Source organism: Drosophila elegans, unplaced genomic scaffold (assembly GCF_018152505.1).
Source record: "Drosophila elegans isolate 14027-0461.03 unplaced genomic scaffold, ASM1815250v1 contig_208, whole genome shotgun sequence".
Taxonomy (NCBI): Eukaryota; Metazoa; Arthropoda; class Insecta; order Diptera; family Drosophilidae; genus Drosophila; species Drosophila elegans.
Window position 1 is genome coordinate 4,648,396 of NW_024545578.1, and position 25,960 is coordinate 4,674,355.

The 25,960-nt window shown below is 37.5% G+C and overlaps 3 protein-coding genes across 4 annotated transcripts in view; 1 reads left to right on the plus strand and 2 right to left on the minus strand.

Moving 5' to 3' along the window:
- LOC108146379 (protein bric-a-brac 1) overlaps positions 1-16,806 on the plus strand; it is a 70,252-nt gene extending 53,446 nt beyond the window's left edge. Inside the window, exons 2-5 of one of the 2 annotated variants that reach the window (XM_017272370.2) lie at positions 13,301-13,358; positions 13,435-13,862; positions 14,671-15,132; positions 15,891-16,806. In XM_017272370.2, the coding sequence (XP_017127859.1) occupies positions 13,301-13,358; positions 13,435-13,862; positions 14,671-15,132; positions 15,891-16,376 (1,434 nt within the window). In that variant the 3' untranslated portion in view covers positions 16,377-16,806. The remainder of the gene's footprint in view (positions 1-13,300; positions 13,359-13,434; positions 13,863-14,670; positions 15,133-15,890) is intronic. The other variant, XM_017272372.2, reaches the window with a different exon arrangement.
- A 1,500-nt stretch (positions 16,807-18,306) lies between these two features.
- On the minus strand, positions 18,307-20,883 carry LOC108146380 (oxysterol-binding protein-related protein 11). The gene is made up of 3 exons (XM_017272374.2): positions 20,527-20,883; positions 19,545-19,941; positions 18,307-18,560 (listed from the first exon to the last, which is right to left on the minus strand). The coding sequence occupies exons 1-3, from the start codon at positions 20,612-20,614 to the stop codon at positions 18,371-18,373; spliced, it is 675 nt and encodes a 224-aa protein (XP_017127863.1). The 5' UTR covers positions 20,615-20,883; the 3' UTR covers positions 18,307-18,370.
- Positions 20,884-21,481: 598 nt separating this feature from the next.
- On the minus strand, positions 21,482-25,442 carry LOC108146529. The gene is made up of 3 exons (XM_017272566.2): positions 24,733-25,442; positions 22,188-24,676; positions 21,482-22,132 (listed from the first exon to the last, which is right to left on the minus strand). The coding sequence occupies exons 1-3, from the start codon at positions 25,097-25,099 to the stop codon at positions 21,677-21,679; spliced, it is 3,312 nt and encodes a 1,103-aa protein (XP_017128055.1). The 5' UTR covers positions 25,100-25,442; the 3' UTR covers positions 21,482-21,676.
- Between the last annotated feature and the right edge of the window lie 518 nt (positions 25,443-25,960).

Genomic DNA, 25,960 nt, shown 5'->3' on the forward strand with positions numbered 1-25,960 from the left:
GTACGACTTTTTGAGGTGTTCAAGAGCAACAAATTTCCCTCAGACATTTTCAATTTATAAATAATCATGATATTTTTTACAACTGTGTGTGTATGAAAGTAATCCTACCGAGCAAAGGCAATGTTTTAAAATAAAACAGACAATCAGAAACTTTTTAAAGAAATTTGGTGACAGTTTTTCAAAGAGCAAATAAAAATGTAATTAATTTTTCCTAATTTATACAATTTAATCAATTAATTTGGTAAGGGATTAAATAAATTGTGTTCCCCGAATTTCGGCTTCATTATTTCACACTTTTTATCCCCTGCCCCAATTGCAATTATATTTAAATCGTGGCTTAATTTTGATGAAGTCACTGCGATTATGGAAATTCACTGCCAGTCACTCCATCATCAATGGTCCGTCTGATGCAGCTGTTAAATTATTTTCATTTTATTTTTAAACTTCATTTTTTCGGCCCGCATTGCTGGTGTGTGTCGTTAATATTGAATTTTAATTTGTAAGCCCGGCGCAGGTCAGCGGGTATCTGTGTGAGTGTATCTTTTGAGCTGTGACAGATTGCCAGGTTCGGTCTTCGCCGCCCCTGCCACGCCCCAGAATTTCGACCACTCCTCCCCGCTGGTAAATGCAACAGTAAGTTGTCAATTAAATTTGGTCAGCCACATCAAGCAGCCGCTGCCTCTTCCTCTGCCGACGTCTCTGGTCAGTCAGTCCCAGCTCCCGACCTCTGACCCCCCAAAAAGCCACCCACCCAACTCCCCATTTTCAACCGATCTGCCGTTTGCTTAATTTATATGTATCGCCCGTGTAATTGTCAATATGCCAATAAGCTGCGTGTGGCAATATATGTATATAAAAATAATCGAATGCCGGGGAGGAAGCGACCAACCTGGAGCTGCAAAAACGTTGCAGGGGCATACAAGGTTGAAGGGGGAAAGTGATTGTTTGTTTCAGTTTATTGAAAGCAGAGAAATCAATCGGAAAAGAGTCAGCGGTTCAGGGATGCAAACGTCCGAAAATATTGAGGACAAAAAGGAGAGACTATAAAATTAAATGACTTTTTAGGTGCTAAAAATATGACAGATTGTACAAGTCAAAAAAAAAAAAATAAAAAATTTAATTATATTCATGAAATATCAACAGTTATAAGACTTTTCAAACTATTATTGCTACTGAGTACCCCCTTTATAAATCAAATTAGATATTACCAAACTAAGTGTTTTACACATATGTTAGTAATATATTTTTTTCGATTTTCAAAGCAAAAGCAACTCATAAAAGGCAATAAAATATTAAAAGAAAAAGGTTTACTTTAAGTGATGTTTTCACTTATTTAATTTAAATAAATACCGACTATTTAATTGCAAAGAAAAACGAAATAACCTCAATATGGCAGAGCAAACAAGCCAACAACCCAATTACGAAAATTCCCTTTTAATATAAAACATCTTAAGGGATAATCCCTGAATTGAAAGGATTACCGATGACACAATTTATTTAATTTAAATTCCCGGAAAGTGTTTGCCAGCCCTAGATCAATGGCACCAACAATTCAGCCGACAATAATAACAAGTTACGCATACGCAACGTGTTGGACGTAAGTAGCTCAAAAGTGTTAAGGATTCAATTAAAGCGATACAAACACACACACACAAACAAAGCCGAGCACAGACACACGTTCGGGAAAATACAGATACAGTGAGATGGTAAACAAAAGAGCCGCAGAACTATAATTCGATTATGGATTTTCCGCCATATTAATGCGAAATATTCGCATCGCAGTCAACAACAATGTAAGAGGGCTGAAAGGAGAAGGAGTCGCAACCATAATGGCAACAGAAATTATAAATTACGCGACAGATGAAATGTCAATGCATGGCGACTCTTACTTATTTCATTTATTTAATTAAATGGGCTCAACAAAGCCCCCAAAAAGATATTGCACTTCGTGCGCATTTAAGTTAAAGTCAGTTTTAAATATGGCAGGGCAAACCGCCTGCTTGGTTTTGCTATACAAATAGAAATGCACTTGGAAAACTTTATCGGCACTAAGCTAAAACTTAAATATGCAACAGGAAATATACGCCAATCAAGTGCCAATCTCGAGAACTGACGGCGGCAGTGGCAACAACATGAAATGTCTTTAAAATAGAACGAAATGCAGCGACTTCCACTACAATATTACTCGAACTCGAAATCGTGGGCGGTGAAATGGTGAGAAGGTGAGCAGGTGGGGAGCGTAGCGTCTTATGACCTGAAAAGTGGCAACGAAAGCGGCCAACCAACTAACAAACCAACTGACGGACAGCCAAAGACCATCAACAACGATCCATCCACCTTTCCCCGTATGCAAAATACTTTTGCTTTAGCTCGCCGCCCCGCCTGCATAGATTAACGAACTAAACTTTTTGTGAATGCCCTCGTCGGAAAATTGGGTTCAGAGTGGGTTACTGTAAAAACAACATAAGCACTTCGAGAAATCAAATATATAATTTAAAGTTTTCATTGGAATATAAAATAAGTACACCATTTTAATTTAAACCATTTAATTGTGGATTACTGTAAAAACAATACCAACAAGAGAAGTAATAAAATATATATTGCAAACTGATAAGGAAAGCCAAACTATTATATTGTTATTTATTATTATTATTATTATTATTCATTAATTATCTATCAAATTAAAAAAAATTAATAATAATGTTTGGTTTGACATAAAAACGCACTTAAATAATAAAAAAGTAAATAATAAAGAGAACAAACTATACAAATTAAATTTAAATATATATTTTACTGAAAAAATAATTTTTGTTTGACAATTTATTTGTTTGAATGCTTTTTACAAGTTTAATAAAAAAAGCCATACACACTAAAAACACTGATTAATAAAGCAAAAAATCCCACTAAGATTTCTCTGAGTGCCAAAAACAATGCACATTGAACACAGAGTCGAAAACTTATTGAGCTGCGCGAAACTTTAAGAAAATCTCGGCTAGTTCCTCTGGTTTCCACTCTGATGATGCAACAAATATGCATTTTGCCAGCGTAAATAATTTATTAAATTTTATTGCTGAACGACAGGTAGAACGAGAATGATACTGAGACTGAGACTGAGAACGAGAGTTGGAATGAGCAGAGAAATTGAGACTGCCAGTGTCAGTTTTGTCTGGCCTTCTTTGTTGCCTGATGTAGCTGTTGTGTCGGTTGTCGTTGTTCGTTTCGTTTTATGGCCAAATTGCAGCAAGTGTCTTGTCTCTGGCACCATTTTACCCATTTTCCCCAGTTTTGCCCATTTTCCAGGTGAAGTTTGTGCCGCGCTGTCTTATAAAAAATGCAAGCCGAATGTTGAATAATTCATTATGAATCGAAATACATAATACTCATTTTGTTGCAGCATTTGAATGTTGCACTGGGAATGAAACTGAACCAGCCCCGAGCCACTCAACCACTCAGTTAGTCAGCCATTTTCCTACAACCGCCCACCGCCCAACCACCCACCGCAACCCACTTTTTAACCCACCCGAATTTAGAGCCAGACGGCGGCTTAATTGTTTTTCATATTTTAGGGCCACACAACTTTCTCCCGAGCAGACAACCCCGCCAAGGATTTTTTGATGTGCGCACATAAAATATAAAATTAAATTTAGCCATGCTCCAGAGGAAAAGCTCAGGGTAGACATTTTCCCGCAGACAACGATTCGCCATTTCTCAGACATAAAATCGAGGTGAGATAAGGAGAAAAGTCTGAGACCGCAAAGGCAGCGAGTCCTTAATCAGAAGACTAGCGGGAAAGTATCCCAGAATTAGGGATTTCCTTTTTGCCCACCTCTTCAGGTTTATGTGCATTTGCATATTTTAATTTATTTATATAAATAAAGTCGGCTAATGACGGAGCTCAGGGTAAATATTTAAATGCCAAGAGGTTCATTAACTTGTCTCGGTTTTTCTGTATCTGACAGCATATTCAATTTAAAAAGTATTCTATGTGCCTTCATTTGCCTAAGTAAATTTATACATATTTTATTTCAGTTATTTTGTTTAAGAACAACCTGTATTCTTTATAACCAAGTCATCTAGTTATAAAAACCTTTTAGATATATAAATTACGAGCTTTTTATTGACTGCCACTTGTCCAGCCGCACTTTCAATTACTCCGCGGAATTCTATGCCTTATTTTATTTATTCACCCTGCAAAAGTGCACACACCGTCCGCAAAGTGGCTGCAGATCCAGTTCGATGTTATAAATCACGCATCTTTAATGGTCGCTGGCCATAAAAAATATGCCAAAGCCGTGCCAAAATATTTGGCCAATATAAAATGGTGCTGCCTATTTTCGGGCGCACAAATTGCAACAGATGCAGGCTGCTGTATACATATATATACTTTATTTTTTGCACTTTTTGCTGCCGCTACTGTTGATGTTGATGTTGATTGCGATGTTGTTGCTGCTGTTGTTGGCAGGACATTACGAGTAGGGAGGCATCGAAGCACGTGCCACGAGCGGAATAAAATGTGCATACAAAACCGAAAAAAAAACAAAAAACAAGGGTCCGAGTCAGTGGCGCGGTTTATAATCTAATAAGCAATCAATGATGTGAAAAAATGACTGGCAAACCGTTTTAAACGCTGCGGTGCACCACAACTCGACCACAGCAGCCACCACACAACAACATCAACAACAACAACCGGCAAAATCAGTGGGTTGGTTGGGGTGGTGGTGCAGGAATCCAATCGAATGAATTTTGGAGTTGGGGTGGATTTTGCATTTTGGCTGTTGGCCTTTTTTTTCATGTACGGCTGCACACACAATTGTTGCATGCAACACACACACACTTACACACAGCCTGCCAAAGTGTGGCACAAAAAAAGGGAAACATCCTGCAGGGGGTGGGCGTGGAAGGTCACCAATGGTGGGTGGTTGGGCGGTGTGAACACATCCACTGCACATACTATAAACTGTAAATGCCGCACAATGACAGAGTGTCAATTTATTAGGTGCCGCAATTTATGATGGCCGAAACGAATCGGAAACCGATACCCAAAACTGGCTGCGTTTTGTTTACATTTTAATTTGCCAATAATTGAATATATTTTTCTTTATGGATATTTGTATTAATTGGCATTTAGTAGCTCTTGGCCAGGACATAATTTGACAGCTTGATGGGCTTTTCGCTTATGGAACAATTTTACCAAATCTAGCTTAAACAAAAGTGAAAAACATTGAAGGGGCAAATCATTTAGGAATTCGAAAATATTCAATGCACTACACTTAACTAAGTTTTAATGGCTCCAGCTAGTTAGTTAAAAAGTGTATATACTGTTGATAAAAAAAATCTCTCTAAAAAATATATTATTAAATTTTTGTTTGTATTAAATAGAAGAACTACTTCTATTATTGAGGCTTTTAATCGCTTTGAATTTTATATATCCCTGATGAATCGTACTTTTTATTCAAAAGATAGGATGCATTTTGAGTGACAACACAACGTTTTCATGGCTGCAACTAATGAGTTAGAAAGTATATATATTGTTCATAAGAAGTCTCTCTATATACCAATTTATTGCAAATTTAATCGATATAAAATATGGGTTTTTAGTGACAAGAACTAGATATATAAATAATCCCTTTCGTAGAAAAGAGATTTTAAATTTGCCTTTTATGTTCAAAAGATAGTATGCAGTTGGAGTAACAAGATAATGGATTTAATAGCATTCAATTTTAAATTCCAAAACATTTAAAAATAACTTCCTGATAAATCGGAATCGATTCTTAAAGTTGAGCTCGCAACTATAAAATGCGTACTATATCTGCGTGTGCCTAAACTTTTAGCGATATTTTAAACTTTTTGTTCGCGTTTTGTTTTTTGTTGCGCCAGTTATCGAGGCCTCTCGGCGTATGCAATAATTTTTCTAATCGCTTTTTTCCGCCTGTTTTGAGGTGCAGAAAGTTACTCCTCCTTAACCCACAAGCCAATCATTTTCCTTTTTGTTTTTCTGGTCTGCTGGAAAGTTGCGTGTGTTTGTTGGCCCTGTTGTTTGTTTTACGTAAAAGTTAACGCATTATTTTGTCGATTGATCGCCGGCTGCCATTCCAATCCAATTCCACTCAATTTTTGCCTGCGTTTGCAAAACTTTTTCTCTCTTTTTTTCTATGCCCGATGTATAAATTACTGCAGTTTTTTAACAAAACAATGATAAAAAATTGTGCGCACAACAAAATTAAAGTTTGTGGAGTTGCCAGGGGGAGGCAGTGAAGATTGACTAAACATGATTGCCGCAATTAGTCTGGAAAGTGCAGAGCATTTAAAACGAAGCAAAGTCAAAGCACCAACTTTAATTATAGGGATATATGGAGTTGAATGGGTAATTACCTTCTAAACATACACCTTAAAATTGGGAACTATATACCAAAACTTGGTTTATTTGGCATAAAACAATTATAGCTTAACGAATTTAAGCACTGAAAAGAAACCACTTTTTAAAAATTAAATAATTAAAGATGCAAATTGGTGAGCCATTTCTATTTTCAGCTATTGCAAGCCATACTGTTCCACTAGTTTACGACTTACAAATATTTTCAAATAAGCAAATACTAATTTAAAATCCCCTACCCATTTGCAACTGCTGACCCCCTTTCCACAATTTCCACACCCCTGATTCCCATTCAAGCTTAACTCAGCGGTAAAAATATATTGAACACTTCCATGCTCGGCATTCGTTGATTTTTCCTTTATTTCCACTCACCCAGAGCGAGCGCTAAATGCAACAAACATATGAGCAAATACTATCCTAACCCCGGTTCCTGTCCCGTCCCCTCGGAATAACCCTTCCCATCCCGATGAGCTGTATTCCTCATAATGTAGCGAACGATTTGTATTTTGTATAAATTTTACAGGCAACGTTCGCCGTTTGCTATTCGTGTTGTTGTTATCGCTGGGTTATATCCGTCGATATATATATATATATATCTGGAGGGAGGGGAGGAGAGGGGTTAGAGGGGAAGGGCTAGAACGGGGTAACAGTTATGTATGAAATATAATAAAATTGTACAGGAAATGACGAACAAGTCGAGAGTGGAGAAAGCTCGATGAGGGAACTGAAGAGCAGCTCGAGGAACATTTTAACCATCGAATGGTTTGATTATTAAATCCATGAAGTTTTTCCACATGCAGATGCACTGGGAAAATACATTTTCAAGAAAAAGAAACCAGTGTTCCACTGAGTTGTAAGGCAAAATTCTTATAGATATCTTGATATACACAAAATAATAACATTTTTAATGACTTAAATGATTTTAAGTAAGACAAACATTATAAAACCGAACCTTGTTAAATGAATAAGATTTTTAGGGCAAACAACATTATAGTTAATTAATAAAATATATATGAAACCATTCGATATCGTAATATTTGTAGTTAATTAAAACCCTTTAGAAAAGAATATTTTAATTTATAATTTATCAATAAAATATAAAAGAATCTATTTAAAATACAAACTCTAGTTAATTGAAATCACTTAGAAAAAAATACTTTTAAGTATATTTCAATTAAGAACAATATTTCACATCAAACTCGTAGTCGTAATATGTAGCTTTAGGTCAATTCTAAAACCTTCTTAGATTAAAATATTTTTTTTTTAGTTCTTCTCGCAGTGTGTATATATATCAAAATTCACTTGATTGCAGTTTTCAAGTGAAATCCTAGCACACTTCACAACGACTCGTTGGCTGCGCCTAAGGGCTGAGCATTGCAGGATATCGCCAAGTTGGATGGGTATGGGGAAAAATGGGGGGCACCAAGAGGATATAGGAAATATATTCCTATAAATGGGAGCACCTCACCACCCACCACCCACCACCCACTTCCCCGCGATGTAATTGATGTTTCAAGTAGCAAAGTGCGCGCCAAAAACTACCAGGCCCAAGTTGATTTTGATTCAGTTGCTGCAGAATTTTAATGAAGTCGAGTATTGGCTGCAAGTTTTGCGACTAAATCAAATTAAACCACATGTGCTCCTTCCTGCTTTTAAGGAAAAGCCTAGGAAATGAGCCCGACTTTTGGCTTAGCCCCAAAAACTAATGCAAGTTTTTGTCAGCCACCCCAACCCGTTCACCTCACACTTTTACGCTTGTTCAGCCTATTTGACTTGGGTTTCAATAATGCTTTTCACGCTAATTAATTTTCGGTTTTACACAAACACGAACCCAATCACACCCGCACACAATCGCAGCCACACTCACACACCCGCACACACTTTGGACCGGCACTTGACAATTTCCTGAGCGTCAAAAGATTGGGAATTTCTTGAAAAAATAAGCAGGGGTGAATTCACGGAAAATCTGTTTACTCTGGGGGATGGAGAGTTTGTTCAAACTCGATTCTTTTTTGCAAGAGGTACTCAATAAACAGAGGGGTATACTTGTTTTGTTGTAAAATGGGTAAGAAAGTTTAGAGCAAAACCATACAATTTTTTTGGGAATTAAAATATCGATATATTAACTTGAACATTTTGAATACAATTTTATTTTATAAGGTACTCAAAAACCAGAGGGCTATACGTGGTGTAAAATGAGTAACAAATTTAAAAGCAAAGCAATATAACTCTTTTTGGGTAGCGAAATATCGATTTATTGACTTACAAATTTGTTTTACAATTTTATTTTTTTAATTATTACCAACAATTTGGTATTATACATTTCCTTTCAAAGGAATATATAGAATTTAAAAAAAAAACATAAGGACCTAAAAGTTAATTATTTAATTAACACTGTATTTTATTGGTAATTAAATAAATAATATAACTAATAGTTAAAAAACAAGAACAGGGTATTTTTTCTCCGTTATCTTACCAAACAGCGTCTGTATTTATTTTTTCTTACACTCTCCTCACATTAGACATTAGAGAATTTGTTGCCCTTGCCCATCCGCTGGCGTTTCCTGCTGTGAATTTGGCTAAATTGCATTGCCACGACAACTGCGTCTGAGGCTGAGTCTGAGGCTTGTTGCTTGGGCGAATCAGAAATTGTGGCAGCCACCCCGCAGCCGAGACCGCAGAAGAGCCGCACAAGTGCCGCTTGACTCGGACTGTTTTCGGGGAATGGGATTGGATGGGAATCACTCCTCCTTCACGCCCAATTGATGCGGTCTTAACGCCTGACTAGAGGCCAGAAATCTGGCAGAGGGTTTAGGTCGCAATCCTTACCTCCCTCAAAAAGGCCGAGGTTGACTCAAAAAAAAATATAGAAGAAAAGGTTTCGGTTTCGCACGGAACGCCTTCATCCTGGCTCTCTGACATGGGGCGTTTCCAGACAGAAAATGGCGGAAGATGCGAACGCCCCATCGTTTTTAGATAATCCAATTTGGGGGCCACCCGGAAAGTCAGCTCCAAGAGGGGGATCGATGCGATTTTGAACAGCATTGATCGGCTTCCAATTTAAATCAACCCTACATTGTATCAAACTTTAAAAATATTTCAAAATATTTCAAGGAAAATGATGTATTGTTTAGCATTTAGCGCAATGCATACAATTATTGTTTAATTATGAACTGCTTATGGATGCTAGAAACACATACATATTTCTTAATCCAGCAGCTTCAATTATAACTTTAAGGAAATACCGAGTTTAAAATATCCCAATGTTATAAACATGACAATAAGATAAACCAGTATATTTATCTAGAACTTCAAGCTTGCCAGCATTTTAAGTACAGATTAAATATAATTTAATTGCATTTTGCTTGCAATCAAATCAACGCACTCACCACAAATGTTTATTCATTGATTCAAGTTTAGTTTAAGACGTATTCAAAAGAATATTAACTTAATCTTTCCCCTGATGTCTTCTAGTTTATGAGAGGCTAAAACTTGAGCTCCAGAAAACCATACCACCATTAAGAAACTATTTTTACTATTGATTAAATTCGCTGCACGTCTAAGACATCAAATGCAGTGAGAGCCATGGCTTTTGGGGCCTATTCGAGGAATCCGCCAAGACAAGCAATCGCTAAGCCGCATAATTATATATAGAATACATAAATGCAGATGCACAAACTGCAAACGCGTGTGTGTTTCTGATATTCCACATAGACATATAGACATGTAGACTGTGCGCCCGCATCAGGCGAAGCGCAGCTCAACTCCACGCAACTCAACTAATGGACCATTCGTGGCACTTGGTTATTGACGTTGGACTCGAATTGTATTAACAATGCATGCAGCAAGTGCACCAGCATGAAAAGGTGGGCGGCAAGGGGGCGTGGTGTGGGGGGCGGACGGTGGGTCAAGCAGCAAGCGGTAACGGTTCGCTTTGATGCCAAAATCGAAGCGTGGTCAACTTCATTTCGCTTAATTTCGTGTTCAGGCTCACAAATGAGGTACAGTACAAAATACTTAACAGAAACTTAAATTCCAAAAAAAAAGTATTTATTTTAGATGCATTGTTTTAAAAGACAAATAGACCTAAACCCAAGCATTCCAGTTATAGAAGATTATTAAGATTTAAAAGATTTACCAAATGTTTTAAAACATATTTAATATTTAGACATTTTAAGGACATAATAAAGTCATTTTTTATATTAAGACATTGATTTTTGTAGCTATAGCAAATTAAATTAATAAATAATTTTGATAAACATTGGTTTTAAAATGTTAGCTACTTTGATTTATAAATGAAATATGATTTTAAACATGCATCTTGTTTTTTATTGGCTAAGGTACGACAATGAAGCAACTGGTAATTTCAATTAACATGTGCTTAACATGGACTTAAAAAATTAAATGTAAGAGTTATGAAAGTTTAATAATTGGAGGTTTGACTGTAAACAGAGGGGGTGGTGTAGGGGGCAATACGCGATGCGTGTCCGCTAATCCGCTGGATATGGGATCGGGAATCGGTGGGCGGTGGCTGATGGATGGTGGGTGGTGGGTGGTGGGCAGTGTTCAGTGGGTGGCAGCCAACTCCCTGTGCCAGCAACCCCCCCGCAACCCCCTTTCGATGCATGCCACTCAGCTATGACATTTTGGCAGCGTCGAGTGCACCAAGACTGTCAAATGAGTTGTAATGAAATCTCACTCAGGACTCTGGCCATATATGTACCTCTACCTCTGTGTTTGTGTGCGTGTGTGTGTGTGTGGGTGTGTGTGGAGTCCAGTCAGCTTTGGTCAGCTGCACATATAATAAATAAATTATTTGGCATTTGGCGTGGCGTATTATTGAAGGCAACTGCAGCTGGATGGCCGCACAAACACACAAACTTCCGCACGGGCACACACAGTCGCACAGCAGCGCCATCTGTCGGCCGCGTTTTGAGACAGATTTGGGCATTAGCGTGATTAGTCTCAATAGTCGCTAGTATTTAGCAACAACAGCCTCGTAATCATAGGGCAAAACTTAAACTTGGCAAAGGGAAGATCAGCAAACTATATAAATTATAGCTTTTACAGGTAAGTTATTAACTAGAAACTTACCTTAGTCAAACCAGTTTTGTTTAAAGGTTAAATAAATTGTAAAAATTCTCCATATTTTACAATATTTTAAAAATTGTCTGCAAAATGTTTCAAATTTATAAAAATTTTTGTTTAATATAACAATTTATTCTTTCAATTTATAATATCCAAAAACTATGAAAACATTTGTAAGTTTCTTTTTTGCTTTATTTTATTCATGAACAACTTCGAATGTCAATATAAAGTTAATAAATCGTGTTCAATTTTGTACATGAGAACGGATATAAACGGTTAAAGAATTAATAGTGCTGATGGATTAGTCATCCTCCCCAAATAAAGCAATTTTACATGGCGAAAAAGAAAAACTTGTGAATAATATATAATTTGCGGCGTAATGAGCTAAAAGTAAATCCATCCATTGCATGTTTGGGGCCCATAAAAGTAGGCAACGATTTCTGAGAACATCGCCTAGCATTGTCTAGCCTGTGGAGGAACTGCAAAAGGGGAAGGGGAATGGGTAGTGTAAGGACGAAGAAAGGACGAAGTGGAGAGGAGCGCTCTCAGTCAGTCACATGGCAAAAAGTTACAAGTAATACTTAACGCTAAATGGGCACAAGTGCCCACCTGAGCCAGTACCACTTCAGTCCGACGATGGGTGTGTGTTTTTTAGATTTTTTTCTACACTCCTCGTGCATGGAAATTTTTGTAATGAAGTTATCGACAAGGTGGATCCGAATCCAGCCACTAACATATGTAGAACAATATGCAAATGTTACTTTGTTATGCAATTAGTGAATTCGATGCAAGCCACTCGACGGTCGGCAAACAGACAACCGCAGCAAACGACAGCCAAGTCGCCACTCGAAGGTTCAGTCAGCCAGTTAAATGTATCGTTGACGTTGCAATTTGAATTAGAACATCGATGCATAAAAGCCACTACAGTTTGAACAGACGATTTCCCTCTTATAACATAAGATACTAGACTAGGAGGAGACCCGAAAGTATTGAGTTTAGGTGAGTTCTAAGCTTGAGAAAAGTATTAAAAAAGATTTGTTGCTTACGCTGGTGTCTTACAGCTAAAATTCATTTTTTCCCACTAATGATGTTCATACATTTGTCTATACAAACTTGAGTTCATCAACCAATAATCTATAATTTATTATTCTACTCTTGTGAATAACTCTTAATTTTTTCAATTTTCTACAAATATTAACTAAATGTCTCTAAAACACAAAATGTCAAACATAACATATATATTATTAAAAGAATTTTACTTATTGAGTATGCTAAAAATAATAATATTTTTAAAGTAACCATAAAAGCTCATCCTTTTTAAATTCATTAAGCTCACATTCTTTATTCAATTAAAATACCTCCTAAAACAGATTTAACATATTAATATTTTTAAAAAAAATACTAAAGCTCGTCTTATTTCAATTTATTGTATAATTTTTCTTTATGAAACCTTTTTAAATAAATAAAAAAATTTTATTATTAACCCATAATCAAAGTCAGCGACATTTTTCTTACAAAAAGACCCCCAGAAATTGAAAAACCCTTTTATTACCCATGAATATCAAAGTAGAAAAAATGAAATTAAACGAAAATAGGTCGATTTTGCATGTCAATCAAATGGCAAAAGGTGGGCGGAAATGGAATTGGGAATGGGAATGAAAATGGTAATGGTAATGGGAATGGGAACTCGAAACAAGACGAGACGAGACAAGAGCAGACGGCGCATCGAGCGCTAACCAAAGCGAGTCACACAATTAATTGAAGCAGCACTTGGCCAGCTAAGCTCCTCGTTCCTCTCACTTAACTGATTCTAGAATTTCTTTTGTCTGCATTCCGCAGGCCAAGATGATGGAGAACTCGCATGCCTGGATGGGCGCCACTGGGTCCACGCTGGCAGGTTTGTAGAGGAGCCATTGCGAACTCGAGCTCGAAACCATCTGATCGTGGGCCTTTTCGTGTGATTGAACTTTCAGCAGACAGCTACCAGTACCAGCTGCAGTCGATGTGGCAGAAGTGCTGGAACACCAACCAGAACCTGATGCACCACATGCGCTTCCGGGAACGGGGTCCGCTGAAGTCCTGGCGACCCGAGACCATGGCCGAGGCCATATTCAGTGTGCTGAAGGAGGGCTTATCCCTGTCGCAGGCTGCCCGCAAATACGACATCCCGTATCCCACGTTCGTGCTGTATGCCAATCGGGTGCACAACATGCTGGGACCCTCCATCGACGGTGGGCCCGATCTGCGGCCCAAGGGGCGTGGCAGGCCGCAGAGGATTCTGCTGGGCATCTGGCCGGATGAGCACATCAAGGGCGTCATCAAGACGGTGGTTTTCCGCGACACCAAGGACATTAAGGACGACAGCCTGGCCGCTCACATGCCGCCCTACGGTCGACATTCGGTAGGTAATTACAGCAGTACATCTCGCTGAGCTTTCAACATAAATCGGCATTGAACTGGATTCTCGAGCACCGCGCTGAAATCATTTCACTTTAAATTCAACATAAAATTAAGTTATATTAAATTAAAGAGTTAATTTGTAATGTTATGTAGCTTACACATAAGCTATTCTTTTAGTAATTTAAATAGCCAACCCAAAATTGCTTATTATATTATTATTATTAATTGTCAACATACTTTTGCAATACTTCTTTAAACAAAATCTAAATCGCAGCATTGGTCTTACAATAACTTGTATGTAAATTTGTTTATTAATATTTACTTTTTTGACTTTTTATATTAACCTTCTTTGCAAATTGTTACTCACATGAAAAAACTAAAAATTGACTTTAAATTAAAGGTTGTAGAGATCCAAAATATAATTAGTTTCATATTATATCATTGTATTGAACTTCCATTGAACTTCTTTAAACTTCTTTGAAGTCAAAGGATTTTTTTTATAAAAATAAATGTCTTTTCTTATTTTTCCCTGCCTTACAATACAAGTGAGGCTTTAAAATACATACACATATATTATTTACATTTTTGAATTTAATTAAATGACTGTTTTCTCAAAACTTATCAAGTTATTGCATTTAAACAAAACATTTGTGCTTGATATGGGACTCACTTATTATTTTAAATGTTTAATTGGTGTTATTGATAAATTCTAAATTTATTTATATAGTTTAAGTGGCCCGACGGCTTTGCGAGGTGTACTGTGACTGGGGGTGCGAGTCCTTGAACTGAACTAACTGCTCTCGGGTTAGCCCGCGTTTCCCTTGCAGGACCTGCCGCTGAGCTATCCCGGCGCAAGTGGCGCCCTGGCAGGAGCGCCCAGTTCCCTGGCCTGTCCAAATGGCAGCGGTCCGCAGGCGGGAGTGGGCGTGGGCGTGGGCGGTGAGCAGCACATGTCGCAGGAAACAGCCGCTGCGGTGGCCGCCGTGGCCCACAACATCCGGCAGCAGATGCAGATGGCAGCGGCCGTCCAGCATCAAGGATCTCAGCATCAGCCGGTGCCGCCGGGCCTATTTAACCTGCCGCCCCACCCGGGCGTGGGCGGTGGCGTGGGCGTGCCGGGGGCGGGCGGAGGCAGGGCAAGCATCTCGCCGGCCTTGAGCAGCGGCTCCGGGCCCAGGCACGCCCCGTCGCCCTGCGGTCCACTCGTCCCGAATCTGCCGCCCAGCATGGCCATCGCCTTGCACCACCAACAGCAGCAGCATCAGCACGGGGTAAGTGGGGTGGTGGGGAATCCTAGTGTTATCTTTAAATAATAGTCATATTTTAAAAATCAGGAAATAATTAATACTTTTTTATTTCAATTTCTGAAAAATGATAATATTGTTTTAGTGGAATTTTGCCTCAGGAGGCGTTTTGTAGTCCTGTTCAATAATATCGTCAAATTGCACAGATACAAAATAAATTTTATTTTGAGAAAATAAGTACAAATTATGAATAATTATTATTTTTGAGTTTTGTCCATTTGACAAACCAAAATCATTAAATTAATTTTTCTTGAGTTACTCAATATTAACGTTTACTTTTTTAATAAAAATGTTATATGTATACATATATATAATATAGCTATAAAATTAAGAAATTAAAAGCTTTTCGGAAACATACCAATTTACCAAAATAATTTTTATTTTTTATTTGTCGAATTAAAGGAATTGATTTTTTGATTTTAAAAGGCTGTATTTTGAGGAGATACAAAAAAATGGATTTCTTATTGGAAGTGTTGTATGTTGAAGTCGTCCATCTTTATGATTAAACCACATTATTAGACTTGGTCAAGGAATTTGCGGTGGAGTTTACATTGTAGAAATTTAATAAATTTTTTTTTATTACTCACAAGCAAATTTGTATTCCTTGCTGTAAAGCTAATGATTAAAATTTTCTTGAAATTTCTGGAAAACAATTAAAAAACAATTCCACTGCTGACCTTTCTCCTCTCTCCTGACCTCCTCTCCTTTTGCTTAAATCTTTGCAGGAGCGTAGACCTTGTGGCTGTCCCTTTGGTCCTTGGCCATGCCCCCATCATCACCATCAGCAGCAGCATCAGCAGCAGCAGCAGCAGCATCACCACCAGGTGGGCGGTGGCCTGCCGCACAAGTCCGGTTTCGGTGCCAGTTCCAGTTCCTCCGCCTCCTCCGCGATGGGTCAGCACCCGCCCAAGGCCAAAGGCAGTCCGCTGCGCAGCGAAACACCCCGACTGCACTCACCGCTGGGCGATCTTGGCCTGGACATGGCCGGCTACAAGCGGGAGTTCTCGCCCAGTCGCCTCTTCGCCGAGGATCTGGCCGAGCTGGTGGGCGCCAGTGTCTCATCATCCTCGTCCTCGGCGGCAGCGACATCGGCATCGGCTCCGCCAGAAAGATCGGGAGGAGGTGGATCGGCGGCGGCGGGAACAGATGCGCCCAGCTCCTCGAGTGGCGGTGGCATCAAAGTGGAACCCATTACCACCACTAGCGAGTAATGAATTGATAATGAGTGAACTAAAATCTGAAGCTCCAGCAGCTTTACTCTACACATGTGCACCTATACCTTGGTTAGTTAACTACATTTTGGTTAAAATCTTATTTTTAAATAGAGAACAACTTTTGCTTCAAATGCTTTTAAGTTTAACTTGATTTAACACAATATATCAAACTATTTAAGCAACAAGTTTTAGCAATAAAATTATTCTCTATAACAAGATCAAATCTCATTATACATAATATATTCATGAGTTTTTTTTAACTTTATGAAAAATCAAATCCGCATTTTCCATTTGTAAATAAACTGAATGTAAACTATAAATACATTTTAAAGGTTTCTCCTAATCTTGGCTATTTGTTAAAAAAAAAATGCAAATCAACAAATTTCCATACCTATATCCAACCGAATTTAAACATAAGCTTTACATACTATTATTTTTTTATTTAAAAATGTAAGACTAGCCCAAGGTATGTGTATACATGTGCCAGTTTTCCTCTAGTTTCTACCTAGTTTCTATTCCTAGCGTACTTATTGAATCAAAATTTGAAAGTATTATTATGTTATAGTGCAGCAGTCTAACTAAATAAATAGCGATCGATCTCTTTAGTTGTAAGTTACAGCGGAGGTGGAAAGAGAAAACCCGTAACATTCCAAAAACCATCCGACAGATAATGAAAAATAAATTTGAACCGGAACAGAGACCGATACCAGCAGCACATTAATTAAATGTAAAAGAAATCAAAAGAGTTAAGGCGATTTAACTTGGCAATTGTGTGGCCGAATTTTGTTTAGTCTATAATTTATAAGAAGCGAAAAGGAAAATGTACAAAATTACTAAAAAGAAAAAAAAAAGAAATCGAAGCACTTGGAACGGCTTCAAACGCAAATGGAATCAACTAAATTTAATGTTTAGGCTTAACGAAAAAAAAAGAAATTCACAAAAAATGCCTTTCGGAATTAAATTCAGCGATGAACACACCGCAAACAAAATTTGTAAAAAGAATGAATCAATTAAAACTAAAAACAAGTGAACTTTTTTAAACGTATTTATACAAGCGAAATTTTTAGACAAAATTTAGGATCAAAATTTTTTTATAACGACTACTGCTGCGATCCGGTCGAACTTGTGGCCCCTGATTTAAGATTATTGGCTCCCCAACGTATACCCCGAGTATTAACCCCTCTATGCCCCCACTCATCCCCTTCTAAAGTGCCTTTTCTAGCCTTAATTTGGACTCTGCTCCACTTCTGTCCCGGCCCAAAAGTCGGTCCACGGATACGCAGCAGGATTCGTTGGTTTATTTGACAAGTCTGGCGATATTATAAGTATTTATATTCTAAAAAAAACATATTTACTTTGGTTGACCCCTTTAGGCATACCTTTCGGCACTCGGTTTTCTTTTCTGGCAAGCACACAATTGATTAATCGGACAAGAGTTAATTACGATAATGGATAAACACAACTATTTTTGCATACGCAAGAACATCTACCATAGCCATAGCCCGTATATATACACACACGATATATAAGCATCTATGTAATCCCCAGTCCCCCCATAGACTTTGATGTTCCACACGTACACGTATCGAAATCTTAACGAGTTACTTTCGGAATAGGATGTAAATGTAAACAGTGGCAAGAGTTAGCAGTTAAAAGTCTCCTGGATATGTGTATCTTTGTACGATCTGGACCAGCGCGTCCAAGTTCAGGTCCAAAACTCAACATTTTCTATCAACTTTAGTGCAAACTTTATGTTCAAATTAACTTTAAATGTCGAAATGAATGTTCTAATTAATCCAAGAAAACAAAAAAAAAACGAAAAATGGAAAACGGAAAATCGAAACGAACAAAAGTATTTTATAAAAACATTGAAAAGTAACCCAACCCAGCAAGTCTTCTCATTGCCTACCAATATATGCATTTGGAATGCAGTTTTGGCTTAGTGTTTATTGGGGTACATCGTGGTGGATACTGGATAGCGACTCTGGATCTCAGAGCACAAGGGGCACGGACTCGGCCGGTGGCTGGTTGATCTCCTGGTGGCGCTGGAGCAGACCCAAACACTGGTGCAGGCACTGGGTGCTGGCCGTCGAGATTGCCTTGAGCAGGAGAAGATCGGGATCCGTGGGCGAGAAGGAAGCACAGTCGATGCTCTCGATGGCCCTGGCCAGAGAAGCATTGCTGCAAAGGATTGCCGGAAATGGCATTCAAAATATCTCATTAAAAATGTCATTAAATTAGTAATTGGTTTTAGTCTGTAAAGAAATAAGTAAAAGAGTCAATTTCTTTACAAATATTTAATTTTCTTTGCAGACTAAAACATTTAATTGGATTATAATAAATAAAATTCAAATCCTATTTAAACTGAATTGACTCTTGAATGACAGGGCCTTAATTTTTACAAATTCAGTATGAAAATCAATTGCGCCATATAAAATAAAATATAATTTGCTGAATCCAGGCAAGATCAGTAGTTTCACAAGACTTCTTACCTTGAAAGTGTAAAGTGTCAATTGTTTTTCCTGATTGACAAAAACAAGTCATTTGATTAGATAAAGTAAAGTTCAAAAAAAAATATTAATTTTTGACATTAAGCATTAAGCATTTTACAGCATACTCTTTACAGTACGGAAATCAATTACATTATATACAATTTGATATTACTTTATATGATCTATTTGATTTTCGCTCCTTTCTTTATTCCGTCAACATCAGTTGTGAATTATAGTGAATTACTAAAACAACAAGTTTGATTATTGTAGTTCACATAAAAATCCTAATTTAATTGAATCTAACATTTAATTTTACAAAATATTGAAGTAATATTCAGTATGAACACTACATCATATACAATTTAGTATATTTTATTATGGAGCAGAATCACTCAAATGGTTTCTATCTATGAAATTACAAAATGCCAATCCTTTTTTTCCTGATTGACAAAAACAAGTCATTTGATTACTGTAGATAGAATACAAATCCTATTTAAACTGGAATTCACTATTGGCTATTTAGAATGCCAATCAATTAAGTTGTATACAAGTACATCACTGCAGCCTTCTGGATTCAGTAAAAAAAGTAGTCCTGTCTCATGACTTCTAACTCCGAAAGAATAAACCAATTGTTTCGCCCTCTTCAAGAAGCTCTTAACTAATGTGTAAATACCATTGTTCCGTGAGAAACAGGGCTTGACGAGCGGACACCATGGCATCGGAGGCGGCCAGCAGTTCGCGCGGGGGCAGCGGCGAGGAGTTGCTGATGTCCATGGCCTTCATGTGGCTCTCGACGACGGCCCGCAGGCCGGAGACCCACTCCTGCCTGGCCCTGGCATCGTTGGCCCGCAGTTTCACCGTGTCGCCCGAGGCGCAGGCGATGGCGAAGGTCCTGGAGTCCTCATCACTGGGGTAGACCACGGCGCCAGCCAGCTGCACCTGGCCCCTTGGAGCACTGGCCAGGACGTGGGGCGAGGGTGCGATGTCATCGCCCACCGTCGACGAGTCGCACAAGTAGTAGCTCAGCGATCCCGTCTTTGCGTCCACAGTGAACCAGCGATACTGCCAGCCTGGAAAATAGGAGCAATTAGTTATTGGCTTACATGGGTTAATAACATTAAGAGATTATGATTAATAAAAACCATTAGTATATTGGTATTTTAGCACTGTCGCTAAGCCAGCTTCTCATTTATTTTTGTATATAAGCTAAATAAATTATGGAAATATACTCTATAAATTTAATTTAAATACTTGCCAATAAAACTACCTATGTTTGGCATTTCAATGATTTGTAAATATAAATTTTTTTCAAAATCAAAAATTGGAAAAAGGTAAAGGTGAAGAGGTAAACATTTCCCGATCTTTTTTTAGGTCGAAAACATTAGAAGTTTTGCAGTGTTTCAACTACTTAGATGATCGATGGATTTATAATTCTGTTTTTTTTTTTAATAAAGATATTTAATAATGATCAGGCAGGGGTAAGCTGTATTTAAGATGAAACTTAAAGTAAAGACAATGTTTATATACAGAATTTTATATAGTTTTTAGCCAGAGATGAGTCGTACTCAAGTAGTAACTGAAGGGGAAAACAAATGTAGATTATTTAAAGTGGTTACTTAAAGTTAATCCCCCCCCCAGATGAAAACCCCTCTTACCCTTCATCACATTGGTGTATTTGCTGAGCTGGCCACTGAGTTTCAGTTTGGCCGATTCCCGGATGATCCTGTTCAGGTTGCTCTCCATTGCGACGGCGGTGTCCTTGGTAACCGGGTGCTCCTCCCGCGGAAAGTGGGTGCTCCGCGGGACAAAATTTGAGGAGCAGGCGGAATTTCCGGCAATGGGGGCGGCTGGCAGTGGGGGCGTGGCCTGCCGCGGTCGATTCTTCTTGCTGCGCTGGCGAAACGAGTTCTTGATCTTGCGTAAAATGTTTGCAGATATATTATATTTCTATAATTTATTTTACATGGAAACTCAGCAAAAGCAAAACAATGAAACAGTGTGACCCTGGATCGTGATGTATCATCCAGCTTGTTAGAGCTCTCAAGCCATCGATAGAAAAATCGATAAATATACCCAAGAAAGTACTGCTAAGGGTATTCCCTTTCCATTCCAGGGACCGAAGATAAATATACTTAAGGAATATTTTGTAATGGATATTTGTATTGAAAAAGCTACTGCAATTTTGTTATAAAATAATACAAATTTTAAGATATAAAATCTTATTGAATAAATTCAAATTAAAGACCAAAAGTTTTGGTACCCAAATAATGAATAGTAGTATTACAAAATCTACTGAAATTTTTGTAAAAGTGAATCCAATTTTAAAGATAGAAAACCTTATTGATTAAATTCAAATTAAAGACCAAAAGTCTTGTTAACTAATGGGCTTTTAAAAAAATGTAACTTTTCTATTTTGAAATTTTTTTAAATTCATTTTGACATATTAATAATTTGACAGTTACGCTGTAAATTTTATTTAAACCGGAAACCGATATCATATAGCTGCCATAGGAGCCATCGAATAATTGAGCTGCAAATCATCAGATCTTTTTATTTTTTATTTTATTATTTTATTTTTGCAATAGCTGCAAGGGTATATGAACTTCGGGTTCAAATAAGAAAATAATTGTTCAACTACGCCGCCATATAGTAAGAATTATATTTCTAGTTTGGATTAAATGAACCTGAAAAAGCGACCTGCTATTTATTTGTTGGTCGTTTTAACATACATTTTGTAGGTCCAACAAAGCCAATTCGTTACTAAAATATTAACATTGATTTATTAAGATTTATAAGACATAATTTTTAATCTGAGTCGTCGACATCGCAGTCGTAATCTAAATCGTCGACATCTGAGTCGTCGACATCTGAGTTATCGATATCTGATTTGTCGACATCTAAGCTATCGACATCTGAGCTATCGATATCTGATTTGTCAACATCTGATGTATCGACATCTGATTTGTCGACATCTGAGCTATCGACATCTGAGCTATCGATATCTGAATTGTCAACATCTGATGTATCGACATCTGATTTGTCGATATCTGAGTTATCGACATCTGAGTTGTCGACATCTACATCGTCGACATCTGAGTTATCGATATCTGAGTCGTCGACATCTGAGTCGTCGTAATCTAAATCGTCGAAATCTAAATCGTCGACATCTGAGTTTTCGAAATCAAAGTCGAAATTTGAAAAATAAAACGGATCCCACGACTTGTAGCAAACGTTCAAGAACGCCTCATCTATGTCTTGTACCTAGAAGAAAAAACTATTAGTTGCTGATAGGTTCTGCCATTTGTGTCAGACTTACATGGAATTTGGGAAAAGTGCTTACATCCAGAACCAGTTTTAGCGGTTTTTGAAGTGCAGGATCTCTTATAGATTTTAAAATAGTGTAAGCATTGCTCACAAGTTCTGAAGTCTCCATCAACATATCGCCAAAAGATAATCTGACGCATTCGAGCTTTTGACAAGATTGAAAAATCGGCAACAGACTAGTTTTATGCATTTCGAATGGATCGCTTATCCTTATGTGCAATGATTCAAGTTCAGTAAGTTGACTTAGGTCTGAGAAGTTGACAGACGTACTCTTTATGTGCAATGAATCAAGTTCAGTAAGTTGACTTAGGTCTGAGAAGTTGCCAGATGTACTCTCGTCGTTAAAAGTGAATAGTTTCTTTAGAGACTTAATTTTCGTTATCTCACAGATCTCATCAGAATTTCTAATTTGTGTATTCAGTTCTTGTAGAGTTGACTCTCTGTTGTTTGCAAAAGCCCGAAAAAGTCCACTAAGCGAGCCCTTAGCACTATCAATGTTTAGTTCTTTTAGTTTTTTTATGTCCGCCAAAACTTCTATGCCGACCTCATCGCGCAAATTGCATGCTAAGGACTCCAAAGTTTCGATTTGGGACAAATATTTACATTCATTGAAGCCAATCGGGATTTTAATCTTCAATTTTCGAAGTGCAGATTGTGGTTTGAGTACCAAGTCCCTTAAGGTATTTTCCAATTTTATTTCATTTTCGTTATAATTTTTGATTTCCAAGTGTTCTAGATTTGGCAGGCGAACTAACAGTTGTGCACATTCGGAATTGCAGAATTCAGCTTTTAATTTCTTAAGACCTTGTATCTTAGAAACTTCCGCCATTTCTGTAATTTGAAAAGATTCAAACTCAATTTTTAAACTCTGCAATCTGGCTGAACTATTTGAAGAGATCGCCGCAAATAAATTCTGTAGGGAACTCTTGCCAGTTGAACGTGATACGTGAACAACCAGTTTTTCAATACTTGAGTTAGCTAACTCGGAAAGGGCTTGTAGATCTTGCATTTCAGAAAAATAGCACTGTAGTTTTTTCAGTGACCCAATTCGGGAAAGTGCTATTAGCTCTTCGGGAACAATTTCAGTAAAATGTAAGACTTTTTGTATTACATTCTTCTCAGCCAGTTTTGTAAAAAGTTGGGCAAGATTTCCTTTTCCAAAAACACGCAACTCCTCGAGATTATTCAAGCTGGCCAGTTTCTCAATTCCAGTGCAATTTGAAAGCGAGCACACCAACTTTTTAATAGTTTTAATATCTGCCATGCTTGAGACATCTTCGAAACGTAACTTATCCATTGAGACGATAACTAGTTCCTCGATCGCACATAACTTGCTGCTGGCGAATGCCTTAAAGAGTGGATTTAGTGATCCTTTAAATGACAGGATCGTTGAGATATGCAGGCTCTTAACGTCCTTAAGTTGAGCGAGGGGTGTTAGAACGTCAATCCTACACCCATCTCCGAGTTCAATTTCCAGCTCTTTCTCATTCTTTTTCAAGGAGATGGAAAAGTCTTGGCAGCATAATGTTGCTTGTACCTTACATTTATTTAGTAGATTGGAGATTAGTTTTAAAGTACTGCGATCAAAGGAGTCGCGGGCCTTTATGACCAGGTGCTCTAGGTTGGTTAATTGATTTATATACTTAAGTAAAGAGCATTCGGAGATACGACAAGCCAGAAATCGAATCGAGCTTATTTTAGCAAGTTCTATGCAACTAAATTTGTTTATAGGATTTTTTATACTGCAGTACTTTAAAGCAAACGATCCTTTCGGGACCATGAATCGAAGAAACTTGGCAAGTGATGGAAGTCGTACCCCTTTATTATCTATAACCAACCGACTTAGATTTGGCAGCTTTGACAGGGAACCCATTTTGCTAATGTCCGACTCTTCTAGTGGCTTTAACTGAAGCTCTCCATTGGACTTGTCAAACTTAATGAACACGTTTTCATCGAACGTTATGGTTGCGAGAGATTCCTCAATTGAATTACTGCTTTTCGATATCGATTTCTCCCTTAAGTCGTACTGAACTTTAAAAATATAATCATAGGGGTGCTTAGCACTTATGTATGTGTGCAGAGATTGCAACGAGTCAAAAGTCGCAAACGTAATTTCGCCCACATGGTACTCGATTGCTAGAGTTGAAGGTTCTAGACTTTTGGGTCTGTGCCATTCTCTAAAATCATTAAAGAACTTTGAAGTGTTTTCCTGGACTCGACTGAAAGTACAAGTCTTAAGATTGGGTAGCTTAGCTAACGAGGCATATGGGGCAGCACCGAGTTCCGGGTCTGGGTAGATTTCCAGCTCCTCAAGACTTTCGCAATGCGGTGCGATTTCGGAGAGAATCCTATGAATTTTAGTGCCATCAAGTGTCAACTTCCTTAAATTTGGGTTCAGTATGCAAATGTCAGCTAATGTTTCTGCAGTAATATCTACATTTATCTCTACTTCTTCACTGTATGAGAGATTCTCTGCGAGGCCTTGAAATAAAATCAGATTATTAATATGTTGGGGTATTAATATAAACCCGACTTACCTTTAATGTCAATTCTTATGCACACATCGTTAAGAGACAATTCGACATCGAAAGGATTTTTTTCTCTTATAGATTGCTGAAGGGATATCCAGAAAGGTTCATTCCTGTGTGCTGACCTATTGACTCGCAGATCTATAAGAATCTTCGTGATTCTGCACGCAATGGCCAACTCAAGTTCCTCGTACAGAAGTTTGTGATAAGTCGCATGCGATTCCAGAAAAAACTCATGCGACAACACAAAGTTGATTAAATCATTATACTTTAGCATTCTGTCGGTTGTGAAATTCGACTTGCAATCAGCAATCACATAGTTTAAAATCTCCAGCAGGCAGTCACTGTTGAGTATAAATTCGTTACTCTCGTCCATTTTTGGGGTTGATTGGTAAAATATTTAGAGATCTCTTCACGACCAGATGATTTCCAATTTGAATTAAATATGCCGAAATATATGGAATATATAATATAGAATCGAGGATTGTATTTCGATTTTAGAAGGGCTGCATTAATATGAATATATTGAAATTGGTTTTGGTATATGTAACTCTTGCTGCTTTTTAAAAAAACACGTTATTAAATTACAATTATAATTTAAAATAACACATTTAAATTAATGAACACATGCTTATAAAAATGAGCATTTCCGACAAAGCTCTTTGAAGTAGGTTTGACTTAGTTGCTGGGGTTGTAGAAGAAAACTGAACTGATAATGTTCAAATGAACACAGATTATACACAAATGGTGTCTTAGCTTTGCAAAGCTTCGCAAACATAATGGACTAATCTCCGCTCTTGAATTCCGAAATATGCTCGACGGAGAAACATTTGGGCAATGGGGATACGGGAGCTTTTTTTATTTGAGAATATTTGTGAAACATAAATGTGTATGTTGTATTGTATTTATTGTATTTTTAAATAATAAATTCTTTGTTAAGGAATGAAATGTAATGATCTTGCTTTAATATTTGTTTAATGTTGAAGGTCCGATCGTCACGAATTTTTCCCGAATTCGGATATCCCAAAAAAAGTACTTAAATTTAAAGGTAAAGCCTTAGAAATTGTTTATGCCTTATTTATGATGTTTAATTTCTTAAAGGTTTTATGTTATAAGAAATATAAGAAAACAAACAAATTTAAAATGTGTATATATTTTGAATTTGTATTATGTTATTCAAACCATAAGCAACTGATTCACATAGCTGCTTGCTTCGACACTCTACTTTTTTTGGCGG